The 19,607-nt window shown below is 33.6% G+C and overlaps 2 protein-coding genes across 7 annotated transcripts in view; both read left to right on the top strand.

Moving 5' to 3' along the window:
- LOC107756277 (beta-1,3-glucosyltransferase-like) overlaps positions 1-6,297 on the top strand; it is a 74,055-nt gene extending 67,758 nt beyond the window's left edge. For all 6 annotated transcript variants that reach the window (XM_016573335.1, XM_016573317.1, XM_016573301.1 and 3 more), the window contains 2 exons: positions 3,311-3,455; positions 5,801-6,297. In XM_016573335.1, coding sequence (XP_016428821.1) covers positions 3,311-3,455; positions 5,801-5,959 — 304 coding nt within the window. In that variant the 3' untranslated portion in view covers positions 5,960-6,297. The remainder of the gene's footprint in view (positions 1-3,310; positions 3,456-5,800) is intronic.
- A 762-nt stretch (positions 6,298-7,059) lies between these two features.
- The window catches only part of LOC107757108 (relaxin receptor 2-like), a 17,441-nt gene continuing 4,893 nt past the window's right edge, over positions 7,060-19,607 (top strand). Inside the window, exons 1-11 of the mRNA XM_016574489.1 lie at positions 7,060-7,177; positions 9,896-10,033; positions 10,685-10,762; positions 11,179-11,284; positions 14,143-14,214; positions 15,459-15,530; positions 15,733-15,807; positions 16,955-17,026; positions 19,155-19,226; positions 19,332-19,403; positions 19,590-19,602. Coding sequence (XP_016429975.1) covers positions 7,060-7,177; positions 9,896-10,033; positions 10,685-10,762; positions 11,179-11,284; positions 14,143-14,214; positions 15,459-15,530; positions 15,733-15,807; positions 16,955-17,026; positions 19,155-19,226; positions 19,332-19,403; positions 19,590-19,602 — 888 coding nt within the window. The remainder of the gene's footprint in view (positions 7,178-9,895; positions 10,034-10,684; positions 10,763-11,178; positions 11,285-14,142; positions 14,215-15,458; positions 15,531-15,732; positions 15,808-16,954; positions 17,027-19,154; positions 19,227-19,331; positions 19,404-19,589; positions 19,603-19,607) is intronic.

The following is a 19,607-nucleotide window of genomic DNA, read 5'->3' as shown; positions in this document are numbered from 1 at the left end:
TTTTCATACGTATTTTGCAATATTGTGATGCATACACGTAGATTGCCTTTGTCATACTCGTCGAACAGTCTTCTGCAAATCTATTATACATCTATGAATGTTTATTTTTCATACTGTATTTTGCAATATTGTGATGCATACACTTACTTATAGCTTTTAAGGGCATTGATTTTCATTTGGTGTACTGTGGTACTGTGTACTAATGGTGTACTGTAAATACATAATTTGGTGTAAATGCAAACACTTATCAGTAATGTAAGTCCACTGCCATTACGACTGAGGAACATTACAATTTACGGAAGTGACGACAAAGTGCGCTAACCACAATTGGAACCTGAGCTCTCTAATTTGGCCCCCACATGCTGTGCAATTTGCTAGCATATTTGGAAACAAGTCCAGCAGAAATGAGCTTACCGTAAGTGACTATGTTGTTAGTGCACATGCAACAACCTCTTGTGTGAGATTCACAAACCCTGCAATGACAAACAGTGGCGCAAAAACGGGGTATGCAGTATATGCAGTGCATAGGGGCGCTACACATTTTGCCAAAATCATTCTGTGAAAATCTTCTTTAATAAAACGTTACAAATAATCAAAAGCTTAGTTATTAAAAATAATTAATGCAGCATTTTTATTTAATGGTTTTTAGCATTTTAATGAGTTCAAAAATTTATTTATTATAAACTTACTAAGACGCGGAACGGCCGTATCTGCGACCACAGCAAACGGGAGACTTTTCAGACGCGCACTTCAGCTGCTTGCCCTCAGCACCAGGCGCGAGTCAGTCGAATGCGGAAAAGGTACATGTGCCAAATGAGCTTCAGTAGAACAACAGGGAACTGCGATCTGATGAGATATTGTTATATGCCAGTAAAACAAACTTTCCTGTCCTGCAATTCGAGATCACAATAGGGCGCAAGATGATAGGCTATGTAATTTTTTTTTTATAATTTAATGCAAGTAGGCCAAATGTGAGCACAGTGCAGTTAAATGTACTAGAAAGTATGTGCTAATTTTTCGTTAATTTGTAAAGTACGAAAATGAAAAGCAAAAAAAACTTTTACATTCTTACATTATTTTCCTTTGTACAGAGCTTGATTTAGTTATGACAAAAGTGCTGCAATGAATTCATTTTGACAACTAATAGAATGTTAAACACTGACTGATAACTTTTCAAAGTTCATTGATTATATAAAATTCAGTGAAGGTTGACTATAGTTATCTGCATGTCTCATTCATGAGTGGGCCTATGCAATGATGGAGAACAAGATTTTGGTGGTGTTAAGACCCAGAACCAAGCTTACTGAGCAATAAAGCTATAGTGAGCCCTTTTATTAAAATACCTGGAGCCTAGGAAATACAAAAATAAAACAAAAATTGTCATTCACTCTGTATTACTTGATGTAATTCACAACTATTTCAATTACAATTATGTACAAATTAATATTCAGTTGTGTTTTAGGGGAAACACATGTTTGTGACTGGGCATTTGATTTACATTTGAAAGAAACTAACATTGGATACAAACTAGCCACATTTCACTGAAAATTGCAGTTGTAAATTCAAAATAGGCCATCTGTGTAATTCAAGTAGATTCAATGAGTTGAAAACTCTTGTTACTTCATACTTAAATACAAAACAATGCAACAAAAACAACTTTGACAACTCATTTCAGAAGAAAATTTCAGATGGCACTTAGAGGCTTTTGCATCTGAACTCTTCATATATATATATATATATATATATATATATATAATAAACTACTCTGCCATTCTTAATAGATTATTCACTGGGATAAAACTTCATGAATTTAATGGTCAAATGTGTAATTTAAATGCTTAATGATGACTGTTTCCGAACAATTTTCCCAAACAGCATCTGCGCTGTCAGACAGGTGGTTCAGCCTAAAATCAACTTCCAGTTATGCTCATTTGAATTTCAGGTTATAATAAGTAGCTTTCAAAACTCTTTTCAAAGTTCATTGATTATATAAAATTCAGTGAAGGTTGACTATAGTTATCTGCATGTCTCATTCATGAGTGGGCCTATGCAATGATGGAGAACAAGATTTTGGTGGTGTTAAGACCCAGAACCAAGCTTACTGAGCAATAAAGCTATAGTGAGCCCTTTTATTAAAATACCTGGAGCCTAGGAAATACAAAAATAAAACAAAAATTGTCATTCACTCTGTATTACTTGATGTAATTCACAACTATTTCAATTACAATTATGTACAAATTAATATTCAGTTGTGTTTTAGGGGAAACACATGTTTGTGACTGGGCATTTGATTTACATTTGAAAGAAACTAACATTGGATACAAACTAGCCACATTTCACTGAAAATTGCAGTTGTAAATTCAAAATAGGCCATCTGTGTAATTCAAGTAGATTCAATGAGTTGAAAACTCTTGTTACTTCATACTTAAATACAAAACAATGCAACAAAAACAACTTTGACAAAAAATAGATTTTTAAGTGTTATAATAGTGATTTTATAATGTCTAAATATAAATCCATTAGCAAAACATGTGAAAAAAAACTATATTACAGAGTGGAAATGGTAAAGGAGACAATAAATGATCCTCTGCTGCCATTTAGTGGCCACAGTGGGAATCATGACGTTCATTTTAATAGTATTTGTTTTTCTACCAGGTGAAATCTTGGCAGAAATCTTCCACTTAGCATGGCAAATTTTCCATGAATGATCTCTTTAAATAAAAATGAAAAAAAAAAAATGCAGATGTTCTTTAAAATAAATTTTACTACATACAAATGTGCAAAAGTATTAATAATTTTGAGGCAAATTATATATATATTCAAATTACCTAACTAAAAAGTGAGCAATAGTACATCTGTTTGAAAATAAAAAAATGTGTTCTACTGTCTGGGGTCTGCCATCAGGAGTTAAAGGGGATGTTATGTGACACACTTTTCTTTTTTTTCTTCTTGTTTTTACTTTTTACTTTTTTCCCTATGGTATTAAAAAGGGGAAGGGGGTACAAACCTTTGTCACTTTTTTCACTCCTGATGAGTTTGTATCCTTCCATGCACAAGCTAGTAATGGGCTTTTGGCCATTGACTTGCAGATAGTTTTCTGCACAAGTTAGAGGCTACTAGAATACAGCGGGGCGCCGACACTGAACTTGCATACCCCTCGGCAAATGTACAGTTGCGCCCCTGATGACAAACCAATATTTCCTATCACAGTGCTCAATAAAGATCTATTCAATTTGTGCATGACATGTTTTTGGAAGTCCTGCATTGGAGAAGTCAAGTATCCAGTGTTGCTGTGTTGTGTCTCGTACAGGATGGTGTTCAGTCGAGAGGCTGTGGTCCAGCTGTTGGCGAGCGGCTGTAAGTGCTACAGTAATGATGCTCCTGATGACATGGTTTTGGGAATGTGTCTCAATGCTCTACGAGTTCCTGTCACACACAGTCCCCTCTTCCATCAGGTACACACACACACACACTTTTTACCTAATCTAAATTAGGATATATCATGGACTTTTATTTTAGATTTAGCTAACTATTGCTATAGGCTAAACCTGACCCTAGAACCATTCAAATAAAGCTTTTTTTTTTTAATACAAAAAATTTACTTTTTTAAAATATTTTATTTATATATTAAAGTAATTAGTAGTTTTTCTAACTACTCACTGTTGCATAGCTACATTGTTATTTTGTATTTTTTATTGCTACAATAAAATAAATATTAATAATATTAATAATTAATTTGAATTCAATATTATTATTAGTAGTAGTAGTAGTAGAAGTATTTTTAAATGTATTTATTTTCAAAGTTACCCAGCTTCTTAGAATTTATTTTTTTCAGCATTTTTGTCCCCAAAAGTGTAACTACTTTAAAAATATATTTTTCCTACCCACACACTGTTGACTATTATTATTATTATCATTATTAAGTTGGCTTGAAAAAGCCAACTTACTAATCATCATCTTCTTCTAGCTATACCACCAAACTCGGGTCAGACCTTTAGACTGGTCTGAAGTTAGTTGCTATATCTTTTCTAACTGATCAGGCTTATGGTTTTTCAAAAACCAGACTATCAAAACCACCAAAAATCCCATAGACTTTCATTGAGGGGGTAAAAACTTTTATTCAATGAGATATATGGTGTATTTAAGCTGAAAAAACAGCTGAAGCCAGCCTAAGATGGTTGGCTGCTTTGGCTGGTCTCCCAGGCTGGTTTTAAAGTGGTTTTGGCCACTTTTTGGCTGGTCTTAGCTGGTCAAGCTGGGAGACCTGCTAAAAGACCAAGCAAGCTTAAATCAGTTACTTTCATCTTAAACCAGCTAAGACTAGACAACCAGCTTAGGCTGGTTTTAACTGGTGTTTAGCCTTTTTTTTTTTTTTGCTAAATCTGCTGGGTTTAGCTGGTTTTTAACCTTTTTTTATTTATTAATTTTTTTGCTAAATCAGCTTATTTTAGTTGGTTTTTAGCTGTTCTTCAGCTGGTTTTTTTTTTGTTTTTTTACTGAATTAGCTGGTTTTAGCTATCTATCTGTTTGTCTGTTTTTATAGAACATTCTAGCTTTGAAAACTATTAAACTAAAACTTAAAATGATTTCAAACTTAAAGCTGTCAAAATTTCTTGCTTACTTTCTGCCTAGGCTTTCTCAAGCCAACTTAAAGTTTGTCTACAAACTTTACTCATCTAGTTATTATTATTATTATTGCAGGTATTTTTATTTATTTTAAAATATATTTATTTTCAGTTACCCAACATCTCAGGATACATTTCAACATTTTTGTCCCCAGAAGTAGAACTAGTGAAGTTTTTTTTCTACCTACACACTGTTGCCTAGCTATAAAAATAAATATTAGTAATAATAACTAATAAATTGTATTTATTTATAAATAAATTAATATTTATAATTTTTTTTATTTCAGATTTACCCAACTTCTCATGGTATTTTTCAACATTTTTGTCCCCAGAAGTTTAACTAGGTCAAAGCACATACACAGACTCCTTCAGTACGTGAACTACGCCAGTACTTGCCCTGTCCTACTGCCAGCACACATTGTTGTCCCATGGTGTTTTGTCCACTTACCAAATGGGACAAAAAGTGTAGGCAGCACAGCAAGTATCCCAACACCTGAGCCATTTGTTTTCCTGTCAGTCTTCATTTTTCAGTGCACTGGATGTCTCAGATAGGGTTGGAAAGCTCAGTTTGATTTGATGATACCATGTCTGCTTTTTAAACTACTAATTTGTGTGAGCAATGAATTTTGTGCATTTAAAAAAAAAAAAAAAAGTTTTTTAGTAAATTTTAGTACAGATGATACAGGTTTCTGTATATTTCCTGAACTCCATTAATAATTAAAAGTGCTGATCTTTGCAGATGGTAAGAAAGTTATCCAGACATGTTCATTCCGAGTTATTTCTGGAAAAGAAATAATTGCATATAATATCGCTTTGTGTGTCATTTCTAAAATCATCTTCCTCATTACTTTGTAAGAAGCAGTCTTGATATGCTCTGTATATCAAACGTTTATCTTTCCAAGTAATTTATGCTAGCAGAGAGGTTGTGTCACTGAAGGTCTTAAGCAGTGCTGTACAACCAAACTTTTATTTAACACCAACTTCCACTACTTTTATAAGACCCATTTGAGTTCAATCAAACCTCACATCATTTGACCAGTGTGTGGGGAGATGTTCTTTTCCAGAGATGTTTTCTTTTAATGTACCAAATAACAGGAAGTTAGTAACAGTAGTAGTTTCATTAGATAACACTAATCATATCTCCTCCTGTGTTTCATTTTTTTATTCCGTCTCAGGCTCGTCCAGAAGATTACGCAAAGGAGTTTTTGGCCCACCAGACCCCCATTTCCTTTCACAAACATTGGAACATAGACCCTATTGCGGTGTTTAACAAGTGGTTGCTGAACGACAAACACACAGAAGGACTACAGAAAAGCACTAAGGAGGAATTATAATGTCTGCATTTGTGTGTGCGCATGTGTGAGAATAGTAATGTGCATATGTCTGATCTGTGTCATGCGTCATTCATTCTTGAATGTTTTCTATATTGTGAATCTTGCACAAACATGAATGAAAGGGTGCCTTCTGGTCTGTGTGAATGTCCTTAACTGTGTTTTCTTAGGAGTTGCATGTCTTAAATGTATGTTGGAGAAACATTTCTGAAGTATTTATATTACACGATTGTCATGACCTATTCAAGGTTATTTGTAGGTTTATTTTTTAAACACTTTTGTTTTCTAAAAGATTTGAATTATGTGTGAATTATAATATTGGAATTTATGATAAACTTTAAATCCTGTTGCCTTAAATCTGTTTTTGCAGTGTCCTTATTTGTGTCCCAGTGTCCCAGCTGCATCTCATAACTAAAGAGAATGTCATGAAGATGTAATTTCACTTTAGTGGCAATGAATAGGTTCTTTTCATTGCCAATAAAGTTTTCAAAACTTACTCAAAGAAATGCTGATTACAATTTTTGCTCCTTCAAAAAGCTTTTTCAAGAAAATTCCAAACTAATTTTTTTTTTCCATCAACACTGATGTACAAGAACACAGTGTTCTAATCTACTAAATGTAAATTGAAACTAAGTGCAGGAATGCCTTAATTGAAATGAATAAATAATTCATTTTGTTTATGAATAATAAAACATCATAAGATTAATTATCCTGTTCCGGCTTGTCTGCTCAGCAATGTATCTGAGCTGTGCACTCCTGAAAATGAGCCTACTGAATTAAAATCCACACCAATGATATTGATCTATTACCACTGGCTGCGAGGAAAGACAGATAATCGGATATTTGGAAGAAAATTTGGAGTTCTGTGTCTGATAACATGACTTCATGTCAGTTTGAGTTCTGTTTGGTTTTAAAGCAGAAGGGAGGACAACCCGGATGGATAGATAGATAGATAGATGTTCCATAGCAACCACAAAAGAAGAGGATGAGTCTGACGCACAGTCTCTCTCTCTCTCTTCTTACTGTCACAGTTAACGGATACAGATAACGGTTTTTTCCCCCTAGCTCAGTGTTTGGATAAAATGTAATTACGCGATGTGGGCATGTACGGCTGGCACGACGCCACTATGAGATCGGTTCAGTCTGCTGCTGTTACAGTTTTTACATCGGATTTATATTTGATATGGATATTGCTCACTATATCGATAACAACAATCAAAGGTAAGAAATGATCAGTTTCAGTAAATCAAAGCTGGGTTATCTTCGAAAAAATCTTATTTTCTTTATTTAGGAATAGATTTTCATGATCGATAAAAAAAATATTGGAAAAAAGAATAGGTTACTGTAAAATAATAACTAACCTACTACAATGTAAAACTTTAATTGCTGATTTGATATTATGCATTAACTATATTAGTCTACTTTTCATATTATTGGATCATAAATGTCTTATTCATTCTTGATCCCTTCAACCAAATTATATATGAAATATGACCTTATCAAATCCAGTCATATGCATGTGGCATTTTGAAGTGGTGATAGATGTTACTTGCAGTGATAAGTTCATTGTACTTTTTCAGCCACTTTAATATTTCATTACTGGTGAGTAAAATCAAGTTAAAACTTAAGTTAAATTAATGGAAAAAATGATTCTATAATGACAATTTTTTACAGTGCAGCTAAGTATTCCTTCATTACTAAAGGAAACATTGTCAATTATGCTGTACCAGAATAAAACACCTTGTAACACCTGAGGCGTGTTGGACACTGAAATCCAACATTTAGATCTGCAGTTGAGATTTGAGAGGTTTGATAAGGTCATGCTTTATAAACCTTGGTTTTAAGGGGTAGAGAATAGTCTTGAGAGAGATATTGATCATTTTATCAGTAATGTAAAATGAAATGTAGACTATATGTCCATCCACAATCTTAAATATTCTGTATCACTATTTTTAATATTGCTATAAATTGGGTTGTCAAGGCATGTGTCAAACTATTCTGCATGACAACAGACTGGTCAGGGGCTAAGGTTCTACTTGATTGCATCAAAAAGCCATTGAATAAGATTATAAATACTAAATACTATAAATACTTCTAAGAGACTTACAAATAGTCTTTATCAGTCAGTCATATGAAATACAGTATCACATCCCCATAGTGTGTTTAGATTTATTGTATAAATACTCTTTTTGGCAATATTGCTGTAAATGAGGCCAGTGTTACCAGTATGGTCTTGAGGAACAGGCAGTTTACCAACTACATTCCCAAAAATAAGGTTCTTTGTTGGCATTAATGATTCCAAGAAGAAACTTTAACATTCATGGAACCTTTCACAAAAGGTTTTGTGATGGCACAAAAGGTTCTTTACAGTGAAATAAGGGTAAACCATGGTTCTTCTAAAAATTGTTTACTGAAAGGTTTTTTTGGGGAACCCAAAATGTTTCTTCTGTGGCATCGCTGCGAAAACTCCCTTTTGGGAACTTTATTTTTAAGAGTGGTTTAGATTTATTGTATAAATACTCTTTTTGGCAATATTGCTGTAAATGCTGCAAAATGAATATTGCAGTGTTACCAGTATGGTCTTGAGGAACAGGCAGTTTACCAACTACATTCCCAAAAATAAGGTTCTTTGTTGGCATTAATGATTCCAAGAAGAAACTTTAACATTCATGGAACCTTTCACAAAAGGTTTTGTGATGGCACAAAAGGTTCTTTACAGTGAAAAAAGGGTAAACCATGGTTCTTCTAAAAATTGTTTACTGAAAGGTTTTTTGGGGAACCCAAAATGTTTCTTCTGTGGCATCGCTGCGAAAACTCCCTTTTGGGAACTTTATTTTTAAGAGAGTGTTCTGGATGACACGAGAAGAAGGGATTTCCTCAAAATGTCAGTGAATAAACTTCCAACCAAACCAAAACCAAATATGTTTGATGGTGCTTAAATATTTCTACAATGAGGATTTAAGGAGTCTACACTGTTATTGATTCTTGGGCTCAGTATAGTGAAAGATCCCTAAATATGAGAGCGCAAGCTGTTGTCTTTTTCCTGTGATTGGCTTCTTTCACAGATGGCATTGTATCTCGAACACTCAGTTCTCATTGAAGAAATTCCAAGACACGTACTGGACAGACGGTTACTTCAAGACATGTTACAGAGGTCAAAGAAAATTCACCCTCACTAAATTCATTAACTATATAATTCCTTAAAATTCACTTTTGCCTTTAAGAATCATCAAGAATGATGAATCCTAGATCTATTTATGGTATCTCTCTCCTCACCTCTTTATTTTCTTCTCCCTTACCACGATGCACCTCCGTGCTGTATCACTGTACAAATTCATTTGCATTACAAATTTGAACTGATTTGTTATTTGCTCATATGAATATTCCAGCCTAATGTTCTTTTCTCTGAAGCATGTGCCACCACATACGGTGGAGTAAGAGTCTTTATTATCCGAAACTCGAAGGAAATGGGTTTATTTTTGCGCAGTTATAATTGCACAGTTGGTCCCTTTTCTCAAGGCATTTGGAAAGCATTTGTTCATAGATTAGCATTGTCTGTTACTAAACAAAGGCTTGTATCACTTCTTAGGGCAACTCATAATTGTTACAGAGTGCTTATTCATGTTTTTACTAAAGCCTTAAAAGCATCAGTATCATAATATCATTATAATTCAGTACTGATTTGTAAATGTAAAGGTGGATGTATAATCACATAACACATGATCAATTGGTCTTGGGAGGAAAAAAAAGAAAGACAAGCTTTGCTCTATACTCTTTTTAACTACACTCTTTTATAGCTGCATTTATACCCCCGACTGGGTATTTAAATCTGAAAGGACACCTTGATTGCATATTACCTTAAGTTATGAGAGTAGATGATTCATTAAGAAGCTTAAGCATGTGATTTCTTAAGCGTGCTCTTGTATATTGTCCCGGCAGCAGGTCTGGAGCGCAGGCCTTCAGAAGACTGTCCACTGGGTCACTTTCCATGTGGCAATATGAGCATCTGTCTGCCACAGGTTCTGCACTGCAACGGCCAAAACGACTGTCCCAATGGAGCTGACGAGGACAGCTGTGGTCAGAACCGTTTATAAATACAGACATCTCACATGTAGCTTATCTATGTTTATTGCATCATTTCTGATTGATATGTAACATTATGATGAATATGTATAGAGGCTAGTTGTCACGCAGAGATGTCACAAGGGCTATATCTTAGTAACTATAAAGTATCATTCAAATGTTCTCTCTGACAGTTTCAAACACCTTTCAAATTCTTAAATGACTCTTTAATGGCTTAATAATGAAATGACATTGTTTTGTGAATTTTATCTTTCAAATTAAAAAATAAAATTAAATAAAAAAAATGTTTATTTATATAATTGAAAAAATATTGGGTTTTGACATAACTATATTAATTATGGCAGTTTGGTGGCAATATGTGTCACACAAGTTTTATAAGTCATAAAAATGTATAAAGTTTATTAAAGACAATATTTGTTGGCCAAAACAATATTTTGCTCTTTCATTAATTTTGTGTCAAAATTGTTTTGCTGTTTAAATTTAGCCTGTAATAGCAAAATTTTATTGCAGAAATGTCTCTGTTTATATTAACATGAAGTGTTAACTTATGTGTGTGTGTGTGTGTGTGTGTGTGTGTGTGTGTGTGTTTTGTGTGAATGTGTGTGTGTGCTTGTCCCATGTTGTCTCATGTCCATCTCTCTGAAGGAGATAACAGTGGCTGGGCAGATCTCTTCGACCGGACTTTTAAAAGGATTTATCCACAAGATCTTGCTACAGACTGCCGTAAAATTACACCTTATCCTGTCATTATCTCTTGAAAGTTTGCTGTCTCAGAAACACAGTTTAGACAGTCCAGGTCTAGACAGTGTGAAAACGGCTTGTACTAGTACAGACTGTATATCAAATGTATAGTGCAATATTTAATGTCACTTGCAATACAAGTTTATATTTAAGTTACAAGTTCAACTCATTTATTATCTGAAATGTAACATTTATTTAAAATGTATTTTAACACACTTGCAACGAAGTATAGTTCATTTTTAACTATATTTTGGTTGGCACTCTGCACAAACCTCCAACACATAGTTTTGGCAGTTGCATTGCCAAAACTATAGAATCTGAATGTGTGTGTTCGTGTGTGTGTGTGTGTGTGTGTGTGTGTGTGTGTATATGTCTCTCTTTACTGTCCTGCCTTGCAGAAGTGGAGCAGTACCCTGATCGCTGCCGGTGCATAAACACCGAGATCCACTGTGTGCATGTCAGCTTGAGATCCATTCCACAGGTGTCATCGAATGTTACCTCCCTGTACGCAGCCTTCCAATGCAAATTTGTGTTGTCAACATGCAGTTTACAAATGATAAATGTCTAATTGTTAAGATTCTGGGCTGAAGGATTAATTCAAATTAAAAGTGACCACATAAAAAAACTCTGGGGCAGGTTTAGCACGGTTTTTTGGTGCAGTCTGAATTATAATGTAACAGCCAGCTGTTTAGCAACAAACAACCAATCAGAAACTGAACTTAGCTTGCCTCGCTTTGCATACAGAAATGCTTCATTCATTCATTCATTCATTCAACATGAAACTATCAAAAGGGTAATTGCGACTTTTTTCTCACAATTCCGATTTTTGTCTTGCAATTTGAAAAAACAAAACAAGAGGTATAAACACGCAGTTCTTAGAAGAAACGTCTGAATTGTGAGATATTATCTCGTTATTGTGAGAAAAAAGTCTGAATCGTGAGATAAAAAGTTGCAATTACCGTTTTCAGTTTCTGCTCCATGTTGAAAAAACAGTATTGCGACATGTAAATTTAGAATCACAAGATACAAAGTCAGAATTGCGAGATGATATTGATATTGATGCCACAATATGCAAATGAGAATGTTCACCCAGGGTTTACAAATGACATGGGCCAACAATTAACCTTCAGTGTGCAATATGTTGCTTTAGACAAATGCTTTGGCTAAATAACAATTAAGTAGCAGTATATGCTGAAAATAAATAAAGTCCAAGCCATTACATCACAAGAATCATAATCAGATAAGCTGATTTATACTGATTATCAATGTTGAAAACAGTTTTATGAAACTGCTTAATTTTTTTGTGGACTATCCTTTTTCCAAATTATTTTCTTGAAATAATAAACAAGTCATTTTAAAAATATTTATCCAGTCGTTTTGCCTCCCTTTTGAATGTTTGAATGGAATATACAGTACAGTACACTTCCATTCAAAAGTTTGTGGTCTGTAAGATTTTTTTAATGTTTCCAAAGGAAGCCGCTCACAAGGCTGCATTTATTTGATGAAAATTAATTTATTCATGATTTATTTATTTATTAAAAAATGTATTTATATAGCAGCCATTACATCACAAGAATCATAATCAGATAAGCTGATTTATACTGATTATCAATGTTGAAAACAGTTTTATGAAACTGCTTAATTTTTTTGTGGAAAATGTAATGCATTTTTTAGGATTATTAATGAAGAAAATAAATTTAAAAAAAACAGCATTTATTTGAAATAGATTTTTTTGCAACAATTTAAAAGTCTCTGCTTTTTATCACTTAAATGTATCCTTGCTTAATAAAAGTTTGTATTTATTTATTTATTTTCTTTTCTTTTTTAAATCTTACTAACCTCAGTTTTATAAATGGTAGTATACTTATATTTACCTTTTTTTTCTTTTTTTTTTTCTTTTTTGAGGAAGTGAATATGCAATACCAGGTGCATTAAGTCATTAACATTTTCATAAATACACCAAACTGGAACTGGGAACACCACTGTGTGACATTAAGATTCATTTTCAAGTAATTTCAAGCTGTTGTCTGATTGTTAAACTGAGACAAGCTGGGAAGTTTCAGTGCATTCAAACCTTGAGATGGCTTGGCATTAAATCAAACATGAGAAGTCAGTCATTGTGGTGTTTTTTGGTGTATTATTTGAAAGAAAGCGCATTTGTGTTTCTGTGTTAAGGAGAAAAGATAGTTTATCGTATTTATTTCATGCTGCGTCTCAGAAAAGGCACTGAGAGTAGAATTATACCATTAAAGAAGTTTATACTGTAGCTCCACTTCAATGTTTAGGTTCTTTTTCATATAGATCAATTAATTCTCCTCCTCATGTAAATCGATTTCATGAATAATTATCAATGACCCACTCCTAATATTTTCATAATTTAAAGTCCTTATTAAATATTTAATGTTATATAACCCAGAAATCACTTTATTTTCTGTATGGAGCCACAGCAGAAACACTGTCAGAGTGAAAACACAACATACTGCTGCAGTGATAAGGATGCCCACATACCACAGTCCTGAGGCATTCATTTGAGATCTGATTAAGCACCTCTTATATTCAAATATTTATTCATTCTTAGATGAATGTTTGGTTGGGTACCTTTAGTTTTGGATACAGTACTTCAGATACTCAAAGGATGACATGACTAATAGAATCGTAGACAAAATAATTGAGGTTCATGTGATCTGTTTGGCGCCAGGCCATCATTCTTCTGACATTATTTAAGTTTTCTGTTACACGCCTGTGCAAAAGTCTTCAACATGATACAAGGGTAGTGTAAGTGGTTTCAGAGTTGAAGGTGTTCTGAAAAGCATGTTGCTTGGTGGTTTCTTGATGGTTGCAAAGGTGTTCTGTGTGGTTGTTTTTGGCCCAAGTCAAAAAGTCTAAGTCTAATATAATGTTGATGATATTTTAGTCTGTAGATATGGCTCGGGTCCTGATATTTTATCAGCTTTGTAAACCTTTTTAACACAACAACCTGTTGACCAAACTGATGATTGTTTTCTTTTCTCCCTCAGGTTTCTCCAGGATAATTGCATTAGTACTGTTTCCATTCATGCTTTTAGTGGTCTATATAAGCTGCAAAAACTGTAAGTGCATATTTTATATAATAACATTTTTTAATTAATCATGAATACATTAACCTTTTTCTTTTTTGTCATTGTTAAAACATCCCATAAACATATTCTGAGAAAAGCTTAATGCACACTGATAGCATGATGCCTTGGCTTCAAATGTCAGACACTGGATTTGAAATGAGTTCAGACAGTGTTCCTGACCCTTATCTAATACAGTATAATGGAAGATATAGGAAAAGAAAAAGCATGAATGAGCAATTGTATTTGCTTGATCTTGTGTTGTAGATCTTTGAGCCAGAACTGCATCTCCTTGCTTTCTCCTGGAGTGTTCAGTGATCTTCATAAACTCAAGTGGTTGTGAGTACAGCCATCAGCACATCAACAAGCTGTAAATGCTGTTCTTATATGAAAAATGATCTTAAAATTGCCATCATCCAAAGTCAAGATAAATACATCAGTCATAGAGTCTATATCTATAATATGTTGAAACAGCGGTAGATGTCAGTTCTTAAATGTAATTTTTATGCATCTATTAAAAGATTAGATAAAAAAATTTGTAGTATATACTCCCATTCAAAAGTTTGTGATTGGTGAGACTTTTTAAACCTTTTAATAAGTCTCTTATGCTCACCCAGTCTGAATTTATTTGATGAAAAAAATACAGTAAAAACACAAATTTTGTGAAATAGTATTACAATTTAAAATAACTGTTTTCTATTTTAATATATTTAAAAATGTAATTTATTCCTGTGATGGCAAAGCTGAATTTTTAGTCTTTGTTGCCACATGATCCTTTAGAAATAATTTCGGTATGTTGATCTTGGGCTCAAATCAGCATATTATTAATGTTGAAAATAGTTCCATTTTCCCCCAGAAAGTGAAAAAAAAAAAACTGCATTTATTTGAAATCATTTGTAACATTATACATGACTTTACTGTAACTTTTCATCAATTTTTACGTCCTTGCTGAATAAAAGTATTTATTTCTTTAAAAAACTTTAACCAAACTTTTAAACAGTAGCGTAGCTGTACTGAATCCACGGGTTGTCAAGGTGAATTAAAGGGGTCATATGATGCGATTTCAATTTTTCCTTTCTCTTTGGAGTGTTACAAGCTCTTGGTGCATAAAGAAGATCTGTAAAGTTGCAAAGACTAAAGTCTCAAATCCAAAGAGATATTCTTTATAAAAGTTAAGAGTCAACCACGCCTACCTAAAACGGCTCGTTCTAACACGCCCCCAACATGTCTACGTCACGATGTGGGAAGATTATTCGGCCAATCACAACGCACTGGATAGCTGGCCAATCAGAGCACACCTCACTTTTCAGACTGATGAGCTTTGTAAAAATCGACGCGTTTCAGAAAGGCGGGGCATAGAGGAGAAACAATAATGTACAGTATGTGGAAAAGAATGTGTTTTTTTTAACCTTAAACCGCATAAACACATTTCATTACACCAAATACACAAAATAATGTTCTTTTTAGCAGCATCATATGACCCCTTTAAGGAAAGACAGCAAAACTCATCCAGCTGTCCATTATTTTGGCTGGTGTTTTAGGGACATTTTGCATGTTTTGAAGTGTTATTTCTTCCTATTTAGGATTTTGGATGACAATCCCATAACAACAATTACAGCCAACACATTTACTGGCCTGAGTTCCCTCTTCTTCCTGTGAGTCTTCATCAATCTTCAATTAGGAAGTTTTGACTTGTTCAGTTGTTCATGATTCAGTCACAAAAAATATTGCTTGGAGAAATAAAATATTTGCATTTTAACTGATTTAAGTCTGTGCACTGTAGTTGTAAATGTCTGTATGAGGTGTCTGCTGACAGGTGATGATGTTCCGGCTCACCTCATCTAATCGTCTGTACAGGTCAATGGTGAACACCTTTCTAGAACAGCTTCCACCCGCCAGACTCTGCACCCATATGCCCTTTCTCAGCTGGCTGTAAGCTTCTTTTCTACTTAATATAAATGTCACGCCTTGCTTGATTTTGAATTCAGTCAAGTTAGGAAGATGCTGGCAGTAGGCAACAGGGCAGCTCAGGTTTTGGAACAGAGCTACAATATACTGGTGTACTCAGAAACTGCCTGCTATTGTTTACTCATCAAAAATTGATATCTCACAAGACATTAGTTACCCACTGTCTTTAAGCCTGATTAAACAATTGAGCTCCCTGTGGTGCACTTGTACCAGTCATGTCACGAGTACTGTTTTTGCGCAAAGTGCATGGGTCTCATATTCACACAAAAAAAAGCCCAGACTGACATTATAGTGACATATTTAAAATATCTCTTGAACTTGTTCCTGTAATTTATTTCACCCAGGCAGCAAGTGTTTGAGAGTGAAACTAAAGCAACTGGAGAAACATTCAGGAGTTACTAAAGGGCTTGTCCCAATAATGCACTATATTACATAATTCAGAGAGTTGGGTGTTTTGGAACCTCTCAAGTCGCAGGATAATCCTATTTAACAGCCTTTGCTATGTGTGTGTGTGTGTGTGTGTTTATTATCAATAATTTATTCATTCATTCATTTGTTTTGCTGATCAACTATTGAAACTGTAGTTAGGAGAGTATATGCTACAGATTTTACTGTATATTATAAAAATATGTATACCTTAAAATCAAACATGATGAACCTTAGTAAAATCCTGTTGTGCATAGTGTACATCTTTAGCATTTTTTTTTCTTTCAGCATTAGTGTTTTTTTTTTGCTTTTTTTTGACTTGGCTCTTTTCAGATTGCAGACAGGTTTGAATGCTACCAGGGGCTCATCTTTCTTTATAGCATCTCTGTAGTACAAGAACAGTATGTTCTCTGTTGCTAATGCACTGTTATTCTCTCTTTGGCCAAGGCATCTGTCACTGACAGCCAAGAGCAACAGAATATGAGTTGCATTTCACTGATAAGCCGATGCATTTCTATGAGTGAAACCAAATTGTCTTAGACCTTCAGCTGTCATGTTACCTTTTAATATCATGTATATATTAAGTACATGTCAGTTTGCCTGTATTATATTTACTGAAATGTTTTTTTTTTTTTTGCATTGTGAATGTTTATTCATCAATACACTTTAACATGCTCTTTTAAAGGGATTTCGAGGGAAACTGTATTAAAACTTTGGGCTTGTCAACTTTACTCGGTTGTGAACATCTGACTGTGCTGTGAGTATTAGCATTATAAGTATTAATATTTTTTGAGTTGAAGCTAATTATACCATCTGTATGATAGGCTTTAAAGTTAGAAGTCAACATTTCACTAGAATGTAATTTAAATGTATAGATGATTAATACATAGTTTAAATGATTCTATTTTGCATTCTTTTCAAATGTAGCACAGCATTTTTCTGTACAAATTATATTATCAGCATAATTTGAATATTTTATTTCAGAATTTTGGTTCCCACTTTGTTTTAACTTATATTTTCTCTGATCCAAATAATTAAAAAGTAAAAACTCAAAGAGCATGTTATTGTAGCCAGTGTTATTTTAGTATCATTAAGATACTATTGTTTTTATTTTTATTTTTTCCATTTTCATGTTAAATTATAGTTAAAGTTTTAGTAATTTTGTTGTGTGATTTTTGTCTTTTTTTTAGTTTTTTGAAAGTCTATATAGTTTATTTATTTTTTTATTTTTTTCAGTTTTAGTTTTAGCTATTTTAGTACTTAAAGAATAATTAAAAAATATTGTCTTGGCAACTAGCTGAAATAAAAATAAGTGTATTTTATTTCAGTTAACCTTTATTATACTTCAAGCAATTATTTAAGGATTTTATTTATTTATTTTTAAGTTAACTATAATAACTCTAAGGCGCCTGTCCACCAAAGCGTTTTTCCCTGAGGCTAGCTTATTTTTTCTGTTGTTTTCAGTGCGACGCCACACTTTTTAAAACGCCAGGAGCATGACGAGGCGCTGAGTGTTGTTCTCACGTTTTTTTTTCTCCGCACCGAGAGTTGAAGATTGTTCAATTTTGGTTAAAACACAGCGCTCATCACTGTCACTTTTTAGTCAGCTAACCAATCACAGTGGATGAGGGGCGGTACTAACACCACGCCGACCAAACGTCACACCCTGCTTCTTCTAAGACTGAACAACAATGGAGAAGTTAATATTGCTTGTCTCCGAGTATTCATGTCTTTACCAGATGGAATTTCCGGACTACCACAATATTGTTATGAAAAATAATACTTGGAGAAACCTTTCATTCACGATGCGTCTGGATAGATTACTTACACATTGTAATCCGTTACTGATTCCAAATTACATGACAAAATTGTTAGTAACGTAATCCATTACATTACAAATTTTCGGTGATATAATCAGACTACTTTTAGATTACTTTTGACCTAACTTGTTTATCACATTGATTTGAATAGGATAATTGTGTACCATATCGATATAAAAATGCATAGAAAAAGAAAATATATTCAATTTGTTGTTATTGACAACATGAAGTACATTAAACATTACCAAGGTTTCCCAAACTGGGGTTCATAAATGTTTAATGAAAAGCAAATAATTAATCAAATCATAAAAATGTAAAATTAAAACCAATTATTTTTAAATAACATAAATCAAAATAAAACCCTTACTAAAAATGTTTTTTATTTGTTTACTGCATGTCATGTGACCATTAACCGTGAACATGCAAATGTGATACTTAATTATTAAAATATTTATTTTAAAATCTCAGGGGTACTTTAAGTAATTATAGAAGATGAAAGAGAAAGAAAGTGAACAAAAAAAGTTTGGGAATCCCTGTATTACATGTAAATAAGAAATAACGTGAATTTGTGCATTTTAATGTGGTTGTAATACAAAGGCCTTCCAAAAACAAAGTAATACATGATTAATTAACCTTCTGAGTGATAATTCAAATAAAAATGAACGTGTTCATCAGTAGTTGATGTAATGTTGAAATGCTAAGAAAACACTTCTTAAAACTGAAATGTTTTTGTAAATCCAGTGGTCAAATGCTGTCTCAACTGAAAAAAATGCTGCACCACAGAAGCGCTCTCAAACGCGCTCATAGTTAGGCGTTTTCAGCAGAGCACCTGGCATTTTCACCTGGTTAAAAACGCTTTGGTGGACACACGGCTTAATTGTTGCATGTAAGAAAAAATAAAATAAAACTAATTCTCCCTCTTTACCTTGAAAGTCCGTTTCTGTACTTTTGGTCTCCAGCTGATAATGGACAGTTTTAAAAATGGAAACAATTACAGAGTTCCAAATCAGGAGCCTCTCGATGTGGTTTATGATCCTTAGTCTTCTCACCCTTGCTTTCTTCTAGGTCATTGAGAGCCAACCTCATCAAGAGTCTGCCAGAGAATACCTTCCAGTCTCTGCGTATGATGGAAGACCTGTAAGTGAAGATGAAGCATTGCTGTGAATGAGTGTGTGCATGGAAACAAAGGCGTTAGTAAGTTATTAGTGAGTTTAATTTGACATGTCCTTTTCGCTTTTGCAGGGATCTGTCCAGTAACTTGATAAAGGAACTTCCAGTCAGTATATTCAAGGATTTACCCTCATTGCAGATTCTGTGAGTAATAGTGGTCAGATGAATAAAACTATTTGAAATTGTATTTAATTAAAAAAAAATGTAAGAAAAAAATTATATATATATATATATAATTGTGCTGCTGTCTGTAAGTACACTTCATTATTAAGTGTAACTGTTGCATTGAGTTTCACCATAAAATGGCCTGCTGTGTTTTCTCATTTGTAGGAATCTGTCCCAAAACAC

The sequence above is a fragment of the Sinocyclocheilus rhinocerous genome, unplaced genomic scaffold, assembly GCF_001515625.1.
Source record: "Sinocyclocheilus rhinocerous isolate Xijiao unplaced genomic scaffold, SAMN03320098_v1.1 scaffold1152, whole genome shotgun sequence".
Lineage (NCBI taxonomy): Eukaryota > Metazoa > Chordata > Actinopteri > Cypriniformes > Cyprinidae > Sinocyclocheilus > Sinocyclocheilus rhinocerous.
Note: the sequence above shows the minus strand (reverse complement) of the source record. Positions and strands in the feature narration are given on the sequence as shown.